The sequence below is a fragment of the Pelobates fuscus genome, chromosome 1 (genome assembly GCF_036172605.1).
Source record: "Pelobates fuscus isolate aPelFus1 chromosome 1, aPelFus1.pri, whole genome shotgun sequence".
NCBI lineage: Eukaryota > Metazoa > Chordata > Amphibia > Anura > Pelobatidae > Pelobates > Pelobates fuscus.
Genome location: NC_086317.1, coordinates 455,782,447 through 455,800,098, shown reverse-complemented (window position 1 = coordinate 455,800,098; position 17,652 = coordinate 455,782,447). Strand labels below are relative to the sequence as shown.

General features: G+C 40.1%; 1 protein-coding gene across 1 annotated transcript in view; it reads left to right on the top strand.

Moving 5' to 3' along the window:
* Positions 1 to 17,652, top strand: part of AMOTL1 (angiomotin like 1) — a 173,548-nt gene that overhangs the window by 37,374 nt on the left and 118,522 nt on the right. The window contains exons 2-3 of the mRNA XM_063430626.1: positions 5,255 to 5,365; positions 7,971 to 8,021. Coding sequence (XP_063286696.1) covers positions 5,287 to 5,365; positions 7,971 to 8,021 — 130 coding nt within the window. The 5' untranslated portion in view covers positions 5,255 to 5,286. The remainder of the gene's footprint in view (positions 1 to 5,254; positions 5,366 to 7,970; positions 8,022 to 17,652) is intronic.

Genomic DNA, 17,652 nt, shown 5'->3' with positions numbered 1-17,652 from the left:
CTCAGCTTCCAGGATGTAAGGGCTGCAGGGAATGGAGTTCTGCTCGTCTTCACAGGGGTCCCTTCGAGACTTTCCTGGCTTTTAATAACACGTTGGTGAGCGGACAGGCATTATTATGGCCGTCAAAAACACTCACTTGTAGATCTTTGTTGATGTTCCCTTTTAACAATATTATCTTCGCAAAAAAAACACTTTTAATCCAACTCGGTCACACGCTTCAACTGGATCTTGCAAGGATTCTCTGGATCTATGGTAGCTTGTCAGGAATCTGCCGCTGGTTTTTTTACCCTAGAGTGATGAATCCACGGAGTCACTTCTACAACCTTTACAACTGTTGGGGTAGATAAAAGAACAACATAGGGACCTCTCCACTTGGAACCTAATGGGACAGTGTTCCATTCTTTTATCCACACTTGATCCCCTGGATGGTAAGAATGAACAGGTGGATAAATATTCACAGGTACTTTACACACTTATCCACATAGGTTTGTATATTTTCCTTAGCCCTCTATAATATATGGTACTAACTAAGGCTAACAGGATACGCTCCAAGCTTTAATTCAATGTGTATTGGTGGAATATTGCGAGCAAGTCCTGGAGGATTATTATCTGTCCATATTCTTGAAATGTCAAATAAGGATTCATCACTCTTAGGGTCTGTATTTGTTATTATAGAGTAGAAGTGCCATTCTTCTTCCCTTTGCACCGATACTGATATTATGCCTGGTGATCTATTAAACTTCAGAGACGTTGATCCGTTGGGTTTAAAAGTTATCTGGGCTTGAAGCTTTAATAATAGATCTCGTCCTAGAAGCTGAACTGGACACTCCAGCATATATAGGAACTGGTGCTTAACCAAATGAATACAAGTATGACTCCTGAGAATTGGTCTAGCAGCGCTTTTCCCAGTAGCTCCTATCATAATTATAGTCTTCCTGAAGGAGGAGCAACTAGGTTAGTTACCACAGAGTACTCAGCACCAGTGTCAATCATGAAAAAGCTCCTCTTTCCCTCTATTGATACATCGACCATAGGCTGCACTCGGCTAAAGGGGGATGGAGCCCTGTCGGTATCAATAGTCTTCCATGACAGTGTCAGCCAGACCGACAAAATCTCTATCTTCTCTATCCCTTAATCTCTGGGTAGGGGAATAGTATCTACTTCCCTGAACACCTCCTCTGTTACTACTGTCATTCCCTCCAAGACTTTCTCTATTGCCACCTCTGTAACCATCTCGTAACCTTCTCTCTTGTCTTATCTATAACTTGCTTTATATTCCCTCTGTGGGCAGTCACTTTTCCAATATCCTTCCTCTCTACAATACACACAGTGATTCCTACTTCCTCCCTTACTCAGCCTATTCTCAACTCCTCTATTCACCTCCCTGTTCATATACACCTGACTTGCAATTTCCATTAACTGTGATATGGACATTCCTACAAATCCCTTTAACTTTAGCAATTTTCTTTTGATATCACCTTGGGTCTGGCTGACAAATGCTGAGTTGTTCATTCGAGAGTTCTCAGGGGCCTCTGGATTAAAAGGAGTATATAATCTATATGACTCCAGCAATCTCTCATAGAAAGCACTAGGTGACTCGTCTGCTTTCGTAAAGGAATTATGGGTCTTTCAATTAAACAGATCAGTCATGGTGAACGGGACATAAACAAATACAGGGTCTGCCAACTGTAATTGACCATTAATATCAATGTGTGGGGGACCAGGGGTAAGATGCAGTGGCATTTGTAAATGTCAAAGTTGGAGGGCACCGGTCATTTGTCAGGTTAGGGTGGGACTTAGATAGGGTTGTTTAGTCATAGGTTCCGTCGGGGAGTGGTGAGGTAGGTGGAAATGGATAAATTAATTTTACTGGTCAGTAACTCGGTTAACAAAATGTTTCGGACAGGGCTAGGAGGAGCCTGACCAGTAACAAAAAATGGTAAAAGTGTATTCCAGCATCCTATACCATTGACCATTTCATCCAGTTGTATTTCAAAACTAATTTACTGTTACTAAAGGCACACAAGGCTCAGTAATTATAGTGTTATGTCAGTGGTTATGGTGTTTTCAGTGATTATGGTATTATCAGTGGTTATGGTATTATCAGTGGTTATGGTGTTTTCAGTAGTTATGGTGTTTTCAGCGGTTATGGTGTTTTCAGTGGTTATGGTATTATCAGTGGTTATGGTGTTTTCAGTGGTTATGGTGTTTTCAGTGGTTATGGTATTATCAGCGGTTATGGTGTTTTCAGCGGTTATGGTGTTTTCAGTGGTTATGGTATTATCAGTGGTTATGGTGTTTTCAGTGGTTATGGTATTATCAGTGGTTATGGTGTTTTGTAATTGCTGAGAATTATCTGATTTCAGTGGATTCAGTTACTGTTATTAAGAATTCTCCTCACAATTTTGACTGCTAATAACAAAACTGAATACAAAGAACCAGTTGGGGGGGTAGGTAGGCACAGAAATAGGAGGGGACAGGCATCTGAGAGCCAGAGACAATTAGAGCACAGGGGGACATACCAGCTGCACCAGTTTTTGCTAAAGAATTTAGTTGAGGGATGGTCAGATGGGTCAGATTCCATTGGGGATGGACAGACCAGTTTTGATAACCATCTAGTAACACAAACTGTGTTAACAGTCAAAAACTGGTCATTCTCTACTACATAAGGTAGTCCCCAAAATCACACACATTATATCCCTTTTTAAAGTTATTTAGCATACATTCTAAGGGATCAACAATCTTTAAATTCCGGCGCTGCCATACTTAGCAACGGAGCGTCTAATTCAAAGAAACACAACAAACACACCTCTAACAGTCACACTCGTTTCCCTGGCAACAGCACCATGTGGCACAGTTACTAGGTCAAACTCATACAACAAAACATACAGGGAATTCCCGTACACACACAGCTGTTACACCAGTCACTAAGTAACTAATACTGTGCCCTTTGGCGAAACTATACAGTCACCGACGCTATTATTCCCTATATCTGAATTACCCGTCTATAACATACCCCAGTAACATCGTCTTTACAAACAGTAGTTATAGTACGGTTAGCATTGGTTAGAGTACAATTTAAGGTCACAATACAATTATTAGTGGTTATGGTGTTAGACATGCAATAGACGACAATTATTAGTACTTATATACAGTGTCAGTAAATATACAGGGTTATGGTACCGTGCACTATAATACAGCAACACACTATTAACACTCTCGCTAGACGGCAGAGCTCACGCTATCTAGCAAGATATACACGTTACTAAACAATCTTTATCACATATACAATTCCCAACTAATCTATTGGCCAGTACCTTGATGGACTACCTAAAACTATCTACATCCGTTTTGGTTAGCCACACTGCCCAAGCACCACATATAGCGAGCTAGAGGACCGAATTTACACAGACGCCTCTTAGTCGATTACTCTATCAAAAATCTAGTGGGTTCCAAATTGACACGCCTTCCCACTTAGCCAAGATAGGTTGAGAGCTAGCGAACCGAATTTACACAGACGCCGCTTAGTCTCCCGGTCCCTCCGACCTAGCGAACAAAATATACACCCTAGAACGCTAGTCTAGACAAGACACCGGTGTCCGGCTAGGGCTATTTACACCAGAACCCTGCCTGACTAACCAAATCAAACGGTCTTACTAAAGAGCGTTCGATTGAGCGGTGCGCCTTCGCTCCTTCCCTCCGACAGAGGGGGCAGATTCCATACACAATTCAAACCCCTTATGGGCCTACCGCACAATCGGTATACCCCTAGTGGGTCCGCCGTCTAAAACAGCAGTCGTCTTACCTCCTCGTTCCTGAACCTGGGTTCACACTCATCGACGGGGACACCCCAGCACTTCTTACGTAGAGGCCGATGATCTCCTGGACAACAGACCAGTGGCGCCGAGACGAAGGGAGGTCCACGCAGAAGTTCAGGGGTGCAGCCGTAGAGAACGTGGGCAAAGATAGACCGTCTCACGCCTCTGCCTCTCAGCTACCGTTGAACGATGAGCTTCCCGGCCCAATGCACCAAATGATACCGGAGAAACTGACGGAAGCCAAGCACAGAGAGATGGACACAGGTTTCTTCAGGAAGGAAGAGATTCTTTATTCGATTCACCGACCGGGGCTCAGAGGGACTAATGTCACCAAAATACAGCAAGATCTGAGCCCAGAACTGACTGTGTAAATGCATGATATAGACATATAGCTCCTCCTATAGTTAACTCTACCCACATATACTCTTTACACAATCAGCTGAACAAAGCCTAACTTCCCTTACCTGTTAGACCACATGGCTCACCCAGAACAATGGAGGAGGGGAAGTGTTTTCAGTTTCTGCATTCCTGCATTTGCTCAATACAGTGTTGATTGTATCTTAGCTACGTGTAACTAACTAACTGATACAACATTTACACATATGCCACATGGCAATCTTGTCCTAGTAAATTTATTTTTTACTGAGATTCCACCATAAATCCACTTTATTGGTGTTTGTTTTGGTGTTTAACCCCTTAAGGACCAAACTTCTGGAATAAAAGGGAATCATGACATGTCACATATGTCATGTGTCCTCAAGGGGTTAAAGGGAAACTATAGTGCCAGGAAAACAAAGTTGCAAACTGGGCTTTTGTGGCTGCAGCTACCATGTGCACGTTCGCTTAGACTGGTGTGAGCCCTTGTTGAGAAAGGAACGAGATCCACAATTTCCATCTTGGGCCAGTGTATGCATAGAAGTGGTGGTTGTGCTGGAACTGTTGTAATCTGATAAACAGATGTGTGATCGCTGGTTTAGTTACCCAGCCATAGTGTTGGTGGGTCGCCCCTTCCTAGCCCATTGTTGAGACTTGGTGGTCTGGCGGTGCTTGAAGTCCATAAATGGCCTGGGCTTGTCCATCTGTTTATATCACTAAGTGAAGAAGGCCACTGGTCTATAGCTCAGTTGCCAATGTAGCACGGATGGAGAAAGATTGCAGTATCTCACTCAGCAGGATCCTAAAAGAACAACGTATTGGTCTGCCTCCCGGATATCCATTAAGTCCAAAATGCATGTTTGTTAGTGTGTATATCTGTGCTTGTGAACAGGATTGTGTCCACTTTTACCCCTTTGTAACCCAGTGCATTCTCATTTTATTCATGTTCCCACCACAGACACATTTACTAAAAGTCATCAGAATATCACATAACTTCTAATGTATTTTTCTTAGCCATCTCATGTGATCAGAACGTGCTAATATGTATTTAATTTCCATAGGAGCCGTAACATTGTCCAGTCTGTGTAATGTCATGGATGACAGATGGGAACTGGATGAAATAAACAAATTGCCCATCGCAGGAAGTATTCCTCATGGTGGAACAAGACGAGGTATAGTACCTAGATCGTACTAAAAATGCAGCCTAATTTGGGTGGTAGAATACACAAAAACTCTCTGCTGGATCATGATGATGTGTGCTACATTTGCTGCAGTCTTTGATAAACAGCATGTACGTGACCTATTACAGATTTATTTTTTACAATGTCCAGCTGGGCATGATGAGCCAATTAGTTCTCAGCAGGTAGAGATCCAGAGATTCATATATGTCTAAATACAGCATGTGAAATCTCTTCTCCTTTACTTTATGTTATGTCTTTATCAGAACAAGTATCTCAATAAAAATGTATAATTCTAAATTGCTCAGCCACTTTAAGTTCCATTTTATTTCGCTTTCACTGTCTACTAAATGCACTTTCATAAAACACTTGAACAGATAAGACTGTTTGTGGAAACATATTCTGTACTGGTTTAATAATTGAACTAATGTGGCGTGGCTGTTACTTAGTAACCAGATGAAGTACCCGCTGAAGGTGTAAACACAGTGCTTTTTATGACTGCTTGGAGTTATTTGAAGACAGTCTTTAGAATGGCTGAGAGTTATGGTAAAGGTTGTTCACAAACATGTGTCATGGTTAGCGATGCCTTAACAGTAGACTTATGCATAACGAAAAAATGTGGCTCGGCTGAAACCATTTCATTCTGAAAAATTTTCAGGACATCCAAATTTCGACAAAATGTTGGATTGGCTTGGCAAAATTTCACAACTGAGATTCTGAATAGGGAATTAAATCAGAAGAAAAAGGCCCAAAAATGGGCCAATCACTGGATCTGTGAAAAAAAATCCAGTATTGTGACTGTGTCAGGATTACTGTTTGATCCAGCACGTAGAACTGTACAGCACGGATGACAAATAAGTAACGTATTACCGGTCCTTAGAATGGCCGGATTTAACGTACAAAGAATAGTCAAAAATACTAGCCGAGGTCAGGGAACACAGAAAGGGACGCAGCGATGAGGAAAGCCAGGAGTCAGGATACCAGAATATAGAGAAGTCAATGAACAAAGCCAAAGTCAAAAACCACGTAGAAAACTATAAACAGGAACGCACTCTCGGACAACCACAAGGGAAACCATGACAGGGCACTGAGCAGGATGAGAACTGGGCCTAAATACCCCTCCTCTAGATCTGATAGGCTGTAACCGGCCTTTGACCCCAAAGTCAGTTACCAGGTTTCATTTGCATAATTGCTGCTCAGCATTAACCCTTCTGTGGATTAGGTTGCTGCTCGGCACAACTTTTCCTGTGTGGACAGTAAATGTCATTAACCACATTTTTATAAGCGGATGAATACATGACAGACTGTCCCCACGCCATGAATCATCTTTTTTCCCCATCCATAATCTCTATTTTTGGAATTCAGAATCACGGCCCAACTATGTTCAGAATTGTGCAGTTTCGTTCGTCCATAATTCCGGTACTATTTGGCTCGGAGTTGGGAAATTCAGCCAATTACCTGATCGACACGTGTTCAGCAGAATGGTAGTTTGGCCCAAAACAAATCTCCAAGTCTAGTTAGCAGTCAGATAAGAATTGGGTGCTTGGGGGCATCACCACACATACATAATGTTTGCGGGATTCGCATTTCTTTTACCTTGCTGTATCACAATATAGAAAAGAAAAAGGTAAATTGGGCACAAGCAGTGATTTGGGGCCAACATGTCTTCTTTATCACTTCTTCATTCCTAGAAAACAAACTTACAACAAGTGTCAGTTTTAAGGAAACAAATAACAGAATTATTGCTTTTTTGTTTTCTAAAATTATTTGGCAGCTTAATGGGTGTTCTAGACTGGAGTTGACAAAAACAATACAAAAATAAAAATAATAAAACACAGAATAATACTCACCTTTGAAATTCATCTGTTTGCTTTTTACCCAGTTTTGCTGCTCTCACAGGCTACTATGGTAGCTTTCTGTCGATCCAACAAACTACTGCACAAATACTTAATACCACCACCCCAACTGACCCTGGAAGCCTGCAATCTATTCTTTTTAACACTGTTTGCAGCACAAGGGAGGACTCCAAAAAGGAGGAATATTTTAGTGAGGGTCACTGCCTCTCTTGTTCCATGCTACAGACATCCACACATCAGTGGGATTTTATATGAAATATGGCAAATTTATAAAACATATATAAAACAATTGAATGCCATGCAGACTAGCTATTATAGTCCTGAATATCCTGTTTAAACAAAAAACAACCAGATCTTTTTTTAAAGAGATAAAATGAGTACCATTAATCTGGGGAATGGTAACAACCCCTGGATGTTGGGCTAAGGTAACATCCCCAGGACGTACTTGAAAACCAGAATAAAACCAGAATTTCCTGGTTAAATACGTTGTTAATATTATTATTATTATTATTATTATAATAAATAGCTTTTACTAACACAATATTTTTAAGTAGAGACTAGGCAAAATCTTCTTTCTTCAAGTCTCAATGGATGACCTTCTGTGTGTTTTGTACAGTCCTGTTAACGAATAGGTCACCAGAGCTGTTAGTACTTTATATATCCTATGTATATATTTGTACAGTTTTGTTGCAATAACACTAATCAGAATTCTAGCAAATTTAAGTAATGTGTTTGGATTACAGGCAGTGACATTTCAAGCACTGTAACCCCTGAATTTTGGGATGACCATTCAGGTAAGTTACTTGTTATTTTATTTTCTAAGCATGCTATTTTTATTTCCCCAGCACAAAATCTGTATTTCCTCTAAATATAAAACATATGTTTCTGTAATTTGTTCCAAATGCTCTAGAATTAGAGAAAGATGTATCATGTGCATAAGATGTAATAACATCTTCAAATTGTCGTAGGACTTTGTGTTTGTGGGATTCATTATAGTGTGTCTATTCAGTGATAACATGTACATGGAAACACTTCACATTTTACTGCCCATTGGATAATCGTGACCCCTTTGACCAGCATTATAAATCCATTTTTAGTTCAGTTATCTAAACCAGATGAAGTAGCAAAAACACGCGTTTCGCCATGTGTTGACACACGCTTCCTAATTTTGCCTCCAGTAAATGCTTGTGTTTATCGAAATATCTAAAGCCTTGACACATCTTTAAAAAAACTATTGTATGGCTGATATCTGTCTCACTAGTTTCTATTATCTTTAATCTATCATTTTTGGAGATAAGACCTTTAATCGTATCTTTTTAGCCCTGGGCATTACAATTTTCTGCAAGCTCACTTTATAGTGATGATATAGATGAGTAGCAACAAGATACTGGCAACAAAACTCTCAAGTCATTAACTTAATACACCTGCATTCACACCCTAGTTTATTTTTATTTTTTTAAAGGACTGTTTGTATTCTTTATTTAGCCAGCAGTTTTAATTGGTCCATAAGAGTCCCCCAGTGATTCAGTGAGAGAGGATTTGGCTCAGGAACTCATTCTTAACCAAAGCAAACTGGTGGTGAGTTTACCCAGATTGACCCAATCAAGGAAGACGGTAATGCACTTTGCATTCTACTTGGCTGAGTCTCGGCAGATGTATTTTTCATTACCTCTTTCTAAATACAAACTTCTAAAATACCACATTTGTTGATCTTTTCTCCAGGGCCCCTAAACCTCGTAAACCAGTAATGACTCTTAGCCAGGTCTAATTGCCCAATGTCAGCACCTGACCTCGCTTATACTCTTGTGGGTGGCCAGGTGCAGACCCCATGAACCGTCTAAAATTTCTAATGGCATACCTCCCTAAAAAAAGTAGAAATTGTTACAGCAGCAAAACGAGACCCAGTCCAATCATTTGTGCATTCATACATTTGGCCATGAAGAATAACAGAACAAAGGTATACAGCGTATACCAAAGCACCCATCACAAATCATTGTCATTAAGAATACTTTTGTTGCATTGGATTTTTATAGTACAGTGGACATACAGATGGAGATTAAGGCAAAGAATAAGTTAAAAAAAATATATATACAGTATGTAAATATAAAAACCAAATTCATGGATTTCTTGAGCACATTAGTTATTCTACCCTGTACACATTAGGAAAGCTTTTTAAAAAAGCATTGATTGATATGTTTAGAAGTAAGAAAGAAAACGCATTTATTCAAAAGCATACATCTTCAATTTTTATGTACTTTCTTGCATTTTACGTGATGCTGATTACGGAGTGTTTATTTGCTGTGACCTGCTTTACTATAAAACAAAAAGAAAGTAGGGATGCAAAGTGTAAAATGAACACTTCTAAGGTGCAGATATAAAAATATATATACAACCTTATAATGATGAAGTAAGCGATATCTGTATAAAATAAATAAATCGCATATAGTGCATTACAGAACCAAAATATTGTGACACGCAAGATGATTGTTTGGAACTCACAAGATTTCAATGATAAACAGGCCCATCATCCTCAGTCAGGCAGGATTTGCAGCATATATGGAATAGCAGACTTTTCTGAACTTGGAATAAAAGAAACCAAATGATAGTGCAGACAGAAAATTATATCAAAAAAATTTAATGTACAAATGCACTTACAAAAGGATCCAAGTAAAACAGCATAAAAACCACACTAGGGTGGTATCAACAGCATCAAAGTAAGTCCCCAAATGGTGTAATCCGACGCGTTTCGTCTAGGTGACTTCCTCAGGGATTGTGGTTGTTCCGTTCCAGGGGTCGCCATTTAAATCTGCCGCCGGAATTGCCGAGATGTGATGCACCTGTGTATTTCCGTCTTCATGTGCGTTTCAGCTTGGAACGCACTGAGTGTATCCGGCGTCACTTCCGGTTCCGGTTTTTCGATCAAGAAAAAGCTTCAATGCGTTTCATACTGGAACGCATAAGCGATAAAAGAACCCCTCGGACAACAGACTACTACATAGTAGATTTAAAGTGACCCAAAATGAAAGGGTACATACTTCAACACATAAAATTAACTATAGAATTAAAGATAAAAATAAATATAAATAAAAATGAAAATTAAAATTAAGATATAAAAATCTAAATCTAATGAAAATCTAAATGTATATATATATATATCCAGTTATATTGGGACACTTTTTCCATCTGTATATCATGAATACATTGTATTATAAAACAAGACAGTATAAAAAAGACAGTGTAAAAAAATTATAATGTATAACACTCCAATGAGATTATTGTTACTCCCAAAAAGACTTCTGTGGACTTAAGAAACAAGAATTAGAAATCATAGGGGGCATAAACATATGGTCTATTGACAATAATATACAACTTATACATAAAAATATGCAAGTAATATATAAAGAAAAAAGATATATAGTGAACAGAGACCAAAAAAGACCGATAAACAAGGGGGGGGGGGGGGAGAAAGGAAAAAATTGAGCGAAGGAAAAAGGAGAGAACCCTGAAAAATCAGATTAAACCTGTGAGGTCTATATCCATATTAAGGCCTTTTTTGAGGGTACCTAAATTATAAATCCATTGTGCTTCTTTTTTATTTAATAATATGGATCTATTTCCTCCCCTCCAATTTTTCTCGGCTTTATCTATCCCGATTGCTGTAAAATTCTCCCATGAAAAGGCCGGACATGTGTTGCAGTGTTTTGGAACACTGTGTTCAGTTTTATTGGTGCGGATATTGTAAAAATGTTCAGCTAATCTAGTATGTAATTTTCGTGTAGTTCTTCCTATATATTGTGCACCACAACCACATTGTAGAAGGTAGATGGCAAACGTGGTGGAACACTGAATAAACTTCTTGATCTCATACTTTTTATTTGTATAAGTGCCTATAAAATCGTGTGTTGTTCTTTTTTGAAATTTACAAGTGGAACATTTTCCGCAACTGTAAAAACCTTTTAAATCAAATAAATGAGTATTGGCTTTTTTTGTATTTAATAAACTCGGTGCTAACTGATTTTTTAGATTTTCTGCTTTTTTATATATTACCGTAGGTTTTTCAGGGATTATCTTTCCTAATATGTCGTCTTTCCTCAGTATGTGCCAATGTTTTTTCAGGATTTTTTCCATTCTTTTAGCCTGAGAATTAAATCTGGTGATAAATGCATATTCAAATTTATTGTTAATGTGATTTTTCTTTTTGTTTTTTTGTGGATTGTCTTGATTTTCCAATAAGGATTGTCTCTCTAAACTTTTTATTTCTTCCTCATCCTGATTCACTGATTTTTTTTATTGTTTGATTTCTGCTTTAACCTGACTTTGTTGAATACTGCCTGAGTGCATAGCAGTTCGGGACCAGACAATCCAATTCTCTCACCCTGTACCCCTCTGTTATAAATAGTCTATTAACAAGGTGGGTTTCCGATCGCCTTCCCTCCTGCAAATTATATACCGTATTTACTCGAATGTAATGCGCAACTTCTTTGGAAAATAAAGTTTACAAAATTTTCCTGCGCAATACATTCGATGGTGAATTACATTTGCGGCAAAGTTCAAATTTTTTGGGCGAATTTAGACAGGCAAATTCACACAAGCAAATTTCGTTCTTGAAGGAGAGCGTAAGAAAAAATATTGACTTAACAAAGTTGAAATACCATCAATGTTACTATGGTATATGGCAATAAACATTTTCATTGTAGAACAATTTTGTATAGTATTATTTTCTTGTCTAAATCATTACATTCGCCAGCAAAAACATTTTTCAGCTTCCAGGTTTCAAATCTTGAGGTGCACATTCGATTCGATGGTCAATTAGATTTGTGTAAATGTGGTATATTTTCCCCTGGTCCCAGGGCCGGATTTAGATGAAAAGAGGCCCTAGGCTATTCCACTTGTGAGGCCCTTTCACCTCCCATTTTTAAGTTTGTAAATTACATGAGACAATAAAATACATCATTACTGTGATATAAATCAATGTTGTGAATGGTACTAACCTTTATAAAAAATGTGGCACGGATAATAAATTTTAAAAAAGTCGAGATGAGGGGAGGGGGGTGATGAGGAGAGGGGGGGGGGTGATCTAAAAAATTACCTTAAATCCCTGGTGGTCCAGTGGGGTCCCTGGTGGTCCAGTGGCCCTCATTTCCGGTCTGCAGTCTGCACCGGGGACCCCCCTAGTAAGTAGCACCCGGGGCGGACCACCCTCCCCCCCCTCCCCTCCCTTAGTACGCCACTGGTCATATCATATGCGTAGAATTTCTCCTTATTTTCGGTTCAGTGTTTGTGTTAACTGTTTTTAGAATAGTGTAATTTTCATTTTGTTAACAATTTGAATGTAGGCCCCTCTTGATCTTGAGGCCCTAGGCTGAAGCATAGTTAGCCTATAGGAAAATCCGGCCCTGCCTGGTCCCATACCATAAAAAGAAATATATACACAACACGTGCCCCAATTACCTGAATAACCGTAATTATTAATGGGATCATCACCAACTATTACATGTAAAATAAAATAAAAAATTATACATATATTGCCCCATTATCCAAGGATCATAGATCTTTATAGTAATGAGTCTGCTCTCATGTACAATGAAAATATATATTTTTTTGCATACATAAAGAAACTAAGCTGTTCTAGCCACATCTGTAGCCTTATGGGTCACTTAGGATTTGTAGCCTTTTAATAGTTTCATAGAATGTTATGCTGCCAGCCACTAGGGGGCATAGGTATGATGACCTTTCTGAAATGAAGCACTTTAGAATTCCAAATGGGATATGTCTATCCAGCCGGTGTAAAGGCTTAGTCTCTGTAGGCAGTCCCCATAGTGCTATAAGTCTTTACAGACTGATTCTTTATTGAGCGTGTAATCACTGTTACCTGAATTTCCTGGTTTTCTGTTGTTTGATGTCTGTTTTAATCTGACTGTTCAATGCTGCTTCTTGTGTCCTGTACTTTGGTTTAGGGTGCTGCACGTTGCCTTTGTGTTTTTTTTTTGTTTTTTTTTTGTTTGTTTTTTTAAGTTCTTTATTAAGTACAAGTTGCAACCTCTGTGTATCTAGAATCAAGTATCAAGGCATACGTTTTACAATCACATAAGACAATGTGCGTAGTTGGCTTACAGTTTTAACATTTTTGAGGGAAGGTACAGACCCTTCATAACAGTGAGAAATAGGAGGAAAGCGGTGACACAGAAAAATAAAAAAGGGAATGTGGGAGGATAGGGGGAGAGGGATTTGCTTCCACTGAGAAGAATAGAACCTCATACACAACTCTGTTTGCCAGACACTAGCCTCCGAAAACTCTTCCCATGGGTGGTACGACCCATGTGCCCAGAGCCTCCAACACAAATCCAAATTAATTTCTCCGATGTAGAATAATTTTACTGGCAAAGTATGCCATTAGAATCGTGTCTTAAAACATTGTTCTTGTAGGGTTACACAAATGGATGATTTGACATGAGCTTCCCATAACTCTGCTTGCTCCCACGCTCCAATGACTCCCCCCCCAATTCCTTTTCCCATAGATCTTTATATTTGAGTTTTCTCCATTCATCAGAATTTGTACATAGTTGAGTGAAAAGCAAGTAGATGAGTCCTTTTTAAGTGTGTTTCAGTTAAGCATAGTTTTTCCGAAGACAGTGGGGAAGAGTTGTAGCTACCTTTTTAATACCTCCTCAGGAAACAAAGTCCTGTAGGTATCTCAAATAATCCCCTGGATTAAGTCCAGGCCAAATTTGTAATTCTGGGAAAGTGATTATACTGTTGTCTGTATACAAATGATCTAGTCTCTGCAGGCCTGCATATTCTGTGCCTCTGGGCATCTGGGGAAAAATTCGGCCTGAGAATTTTCTACTTTTGAAAAAGTACTGCACTCACTCCCATCAGTCAGAGCCAGGCTTTCTGTGACTTTCTGCTTTCTGTGACTGGAACCAATCACCAGATCCCCAGGATCAATGGAATTAAATAAAGGGGGTCCAGGCATTCCTTGGTTCAATACAGGCACTTTATTGGAACCAAAGCAACGTTTCGACCGTGAGGTCTTTGTCAAACTTGACAAAGACCTCACGGTCGAAACGTTGCTTTGGTTCCAATAAAGTGTCTTTATTGAAGCAAGGAGTCCCTGGACCCCCTTTATTTTATTTCATTGAGCATTTTCTACTGGTAGGGTGCAGAGCCAGACAGGGGGTGTTTTGTGTCTTCACCAATGATAAGCACATCCCCCCCAAAGGGAGCATGTTACTCTTGCCTGGGAAAGGGCCGTGTTTAATGCATTGCACTGTTTGCTTTTGACTTTCTCTGGTGTCTCCATAAGTGGGATACCAGAGGACAAAATGGCCAGGAGACCGTACTGTGCAATGTACATGCGATTGGTGGCTAATTATGGTATTGCATGTGTATAGCGTGAGCTGTTTGTTATGTGGTGTTTGTGTAAGTAGGTTTATTTCAGTTCTGTACACAGGGACTGTAGTGTATGTGTGTCTGTAGGGGATCTAGTGTGTGTATAGGGGATGCATACTGTGTATATGGGATTTACTGTGTGTGTAAGGGATGTACTGTGTGTAAAAAAATGGTGTGTGTGTTTGTAGAGGGTGCAGTATGTGTCTATAGGGGATTTAGCATGAAAACAATATAAAACAAAGAGGTCACCACCCGTAAGAAGAGATTCCAAGTGTTTGGATTCTGGGAAGAATATTCATTTTTACCACGTGTATGCACCCTATCCATTAAACAGGTTTGTCTTTTTTAGCTATCAAAGTCTCTAATTAACAATTGACCGACCAAGGTATGGGTGGAATGACGACCCATTGAGCACTGCCACTGCCTGAACATGTATTGGCATTATGATGGATTTATTTCAGTTGAACTTGTACCCATAGAAAGGTTTAGAGAGAGATCAGAGAAGGGCTACTAAACTGGTTCATGGATTGCAGGATAAAACTTACCAGGAAAGGTTAAAGGATCTTAACATGTATAGCTTGGTCAGGGGGGATATGATAGAAACATTTAAATACATAAAGGGAATCAACACCGTAAAGTAGGAGACTATATTTGAAAAAAATAAAAACTACCACAACAAGAGGACATAGTCTTAAATTAGAGGGGCAAAGGTTTAGAAATAATATCAGGAAGTATTACGTTACTGAGTGTAGCGTTACTCACCTTTCCCAGGGGCCGGCCGCGGTCCTCTCTTCAAGCCGCGCGCGGTCCTGCGGCTGCACGAGCCGAGCGCGGCTCATCCGACGCTTCTGGCAGGAAGACGGGCAGTGACCGCGAGATGCAGTCACGTGTCCCGCCTGAATCTAAGAGCGCGCCGCGAGTCTCGGGCACGCTCTTAAAGAGACAGTGGGAGCCTAAATTGCCAAAAGGCTCCCATTGGCCCCTGTCATGCCACACACCCCATACACTTACCTTTTGGGGGTGTGGAAGTGACAGGAGCCAATCACATTAGTTTTGAAGCTACTTATACTTACCCTTTTCCCTTAGTTCCTTGCCCTATCGTGGTTTCTGTTTCAGTTCCCTTTAGCGCTTGTTGTGTTCAGTTGTGTTCCTCCGTATTTGACCTTGGCTTTGTATTCTGACTTCGTTTTCGCTTTATCCTTGTCTGTTCTGTTTGCCGGCTTGCTGTTTCTTGTGTACCAGACCCCGGCTAGTCCTCGTTTACGCTGTCTCTTTGTGCCCTTGACCTCGGATCGTTCCTGACTCTGTACTTCTCCTATATATGTCGAGTCCGGCCATTCTAAGGTCTCACCTCTGTACTGTCTTCTGTTTAGCTGGATCCTGCGTGTAGGGGGTATATTCTCGTTACACTGAGAGGGTAGTGGATGCATGGAATAGCCTTCCAGCTGAAGTGGTAGAGGTTAACACAGTGAGGGAGTTTAAGCATTTGTGGGATAGGCATATGGCTATCCTAGACTTAAAACGAGGCCAGAGACTAATTAAAAGTATTTCAAAATATTGGGCCGAATGGTTCTTATCTGCCGTCACATTCTATGTTTCTATGTTTGTCTAAGAAGCAGTTCATGTGAGGGGACTGTGCGAGTCAAAGTTTTCAAAAATCGTCTGCATATGCTGACACTGTCAAGGTTGTACCTGCTATGTTGACCTCTACGTTGACATTCTATTAGAATTGTATTATGTGTAGCAGCGGCTCCAGTGTTAAGGCAAATAACAGGGATGATGAAGGGCATCCCTGCCTGGTTCAGTTCCCTATTGTGACTGGTGTGGGCTTAGATCCTGTAATTAATGTGTGGGTTTTTAAATTGGTATACAGAGCTCGAACAGTCGCTTTAAGAGCAGGAAGGAAATCAAAATGGACTACAAGCTCAAAAAGGTATGGCCATTCAATGCTCGCATCCAGAAAGAGAACTAGAGAAGGCCTTCCAATCTCCACCAAGCACCACACTAGGGATATATTTCTCATATAGTTGTCTCCCTGGGATAAATCCCACTTGAGCAGGATGAACTAACAAGGTGAGCAATGGATTAAGCCTCGTATAATACATAAAATGGGATTAGCTGTTCCGCTGCTACCTGTCTGCCCATTAAAGGAAGACTATAGGCACCTAGACCACTTCATCTCAATGAAGTGGTCTGGGTGCCATGTGCCGTGTTCGTTCTAACCCTGCAATGTAAAACACTTACATTTTGCAGCCTTTTGAGGTGCTTCCACAGAAATAGCAAGTGAAACTCTCAGAGTCCATCTGACTGGTGTAGCGTGGAGTTTTGCCCCGCAAACACACTAGATACCCAATGCTAGGAAATGGGAAAGCATTGGATTGGCTCAGATTATTGATCTTGATGAACTCAGTCAAGGAGGCATGCTAGCTGTGGAGAGATTAGCATGGCATGGGAGAAAAGGTAAGTTAAAGGGACAGTTTCGACACCATAACAACATCATCTAAATGAAGTTGTTATGGTGCCAGATGGCCCTGAGCACACTCTTACCTTAAGGGGTTAAACCATTCTTGAACGGTTTATCCCCTAATTAAACCTCCAGCACCGATCCTCAGGTACCCCAGGAAGCATCTGAATTTGAGCTTCAGGAAGCGTGGAGTGCCGCTCGGCAGGGGTGGCCACTGATTAGCTGAGAATGGTCATCTGATGCTCTCGGCCAATCAGTGACTTCCCATTCATAAAAGTGGCTTGAAAATAAACATACCTTTATCTTTAACCCTTTTAACTTTTAACCTTTGTGGGGGGTCAGTCACATAAACGATGATTAGGACACTATAGCAATAGAAATACACATTTTGGGTGAAAAAAAAGAAAAAACCTAACAAGGTGAATAATATTGAAGAAATTCTCATTTAAGTTCCCAGTGCTCTTTTAGTGCCTGACCAGCTGTTTTTTAAGTCTTGTAAACGAATCTTTGCTGGAAACGTTCCAAAAATGCAATAATTTGGGCAGCGCACGGCTTTTTGCTCTTTGTCG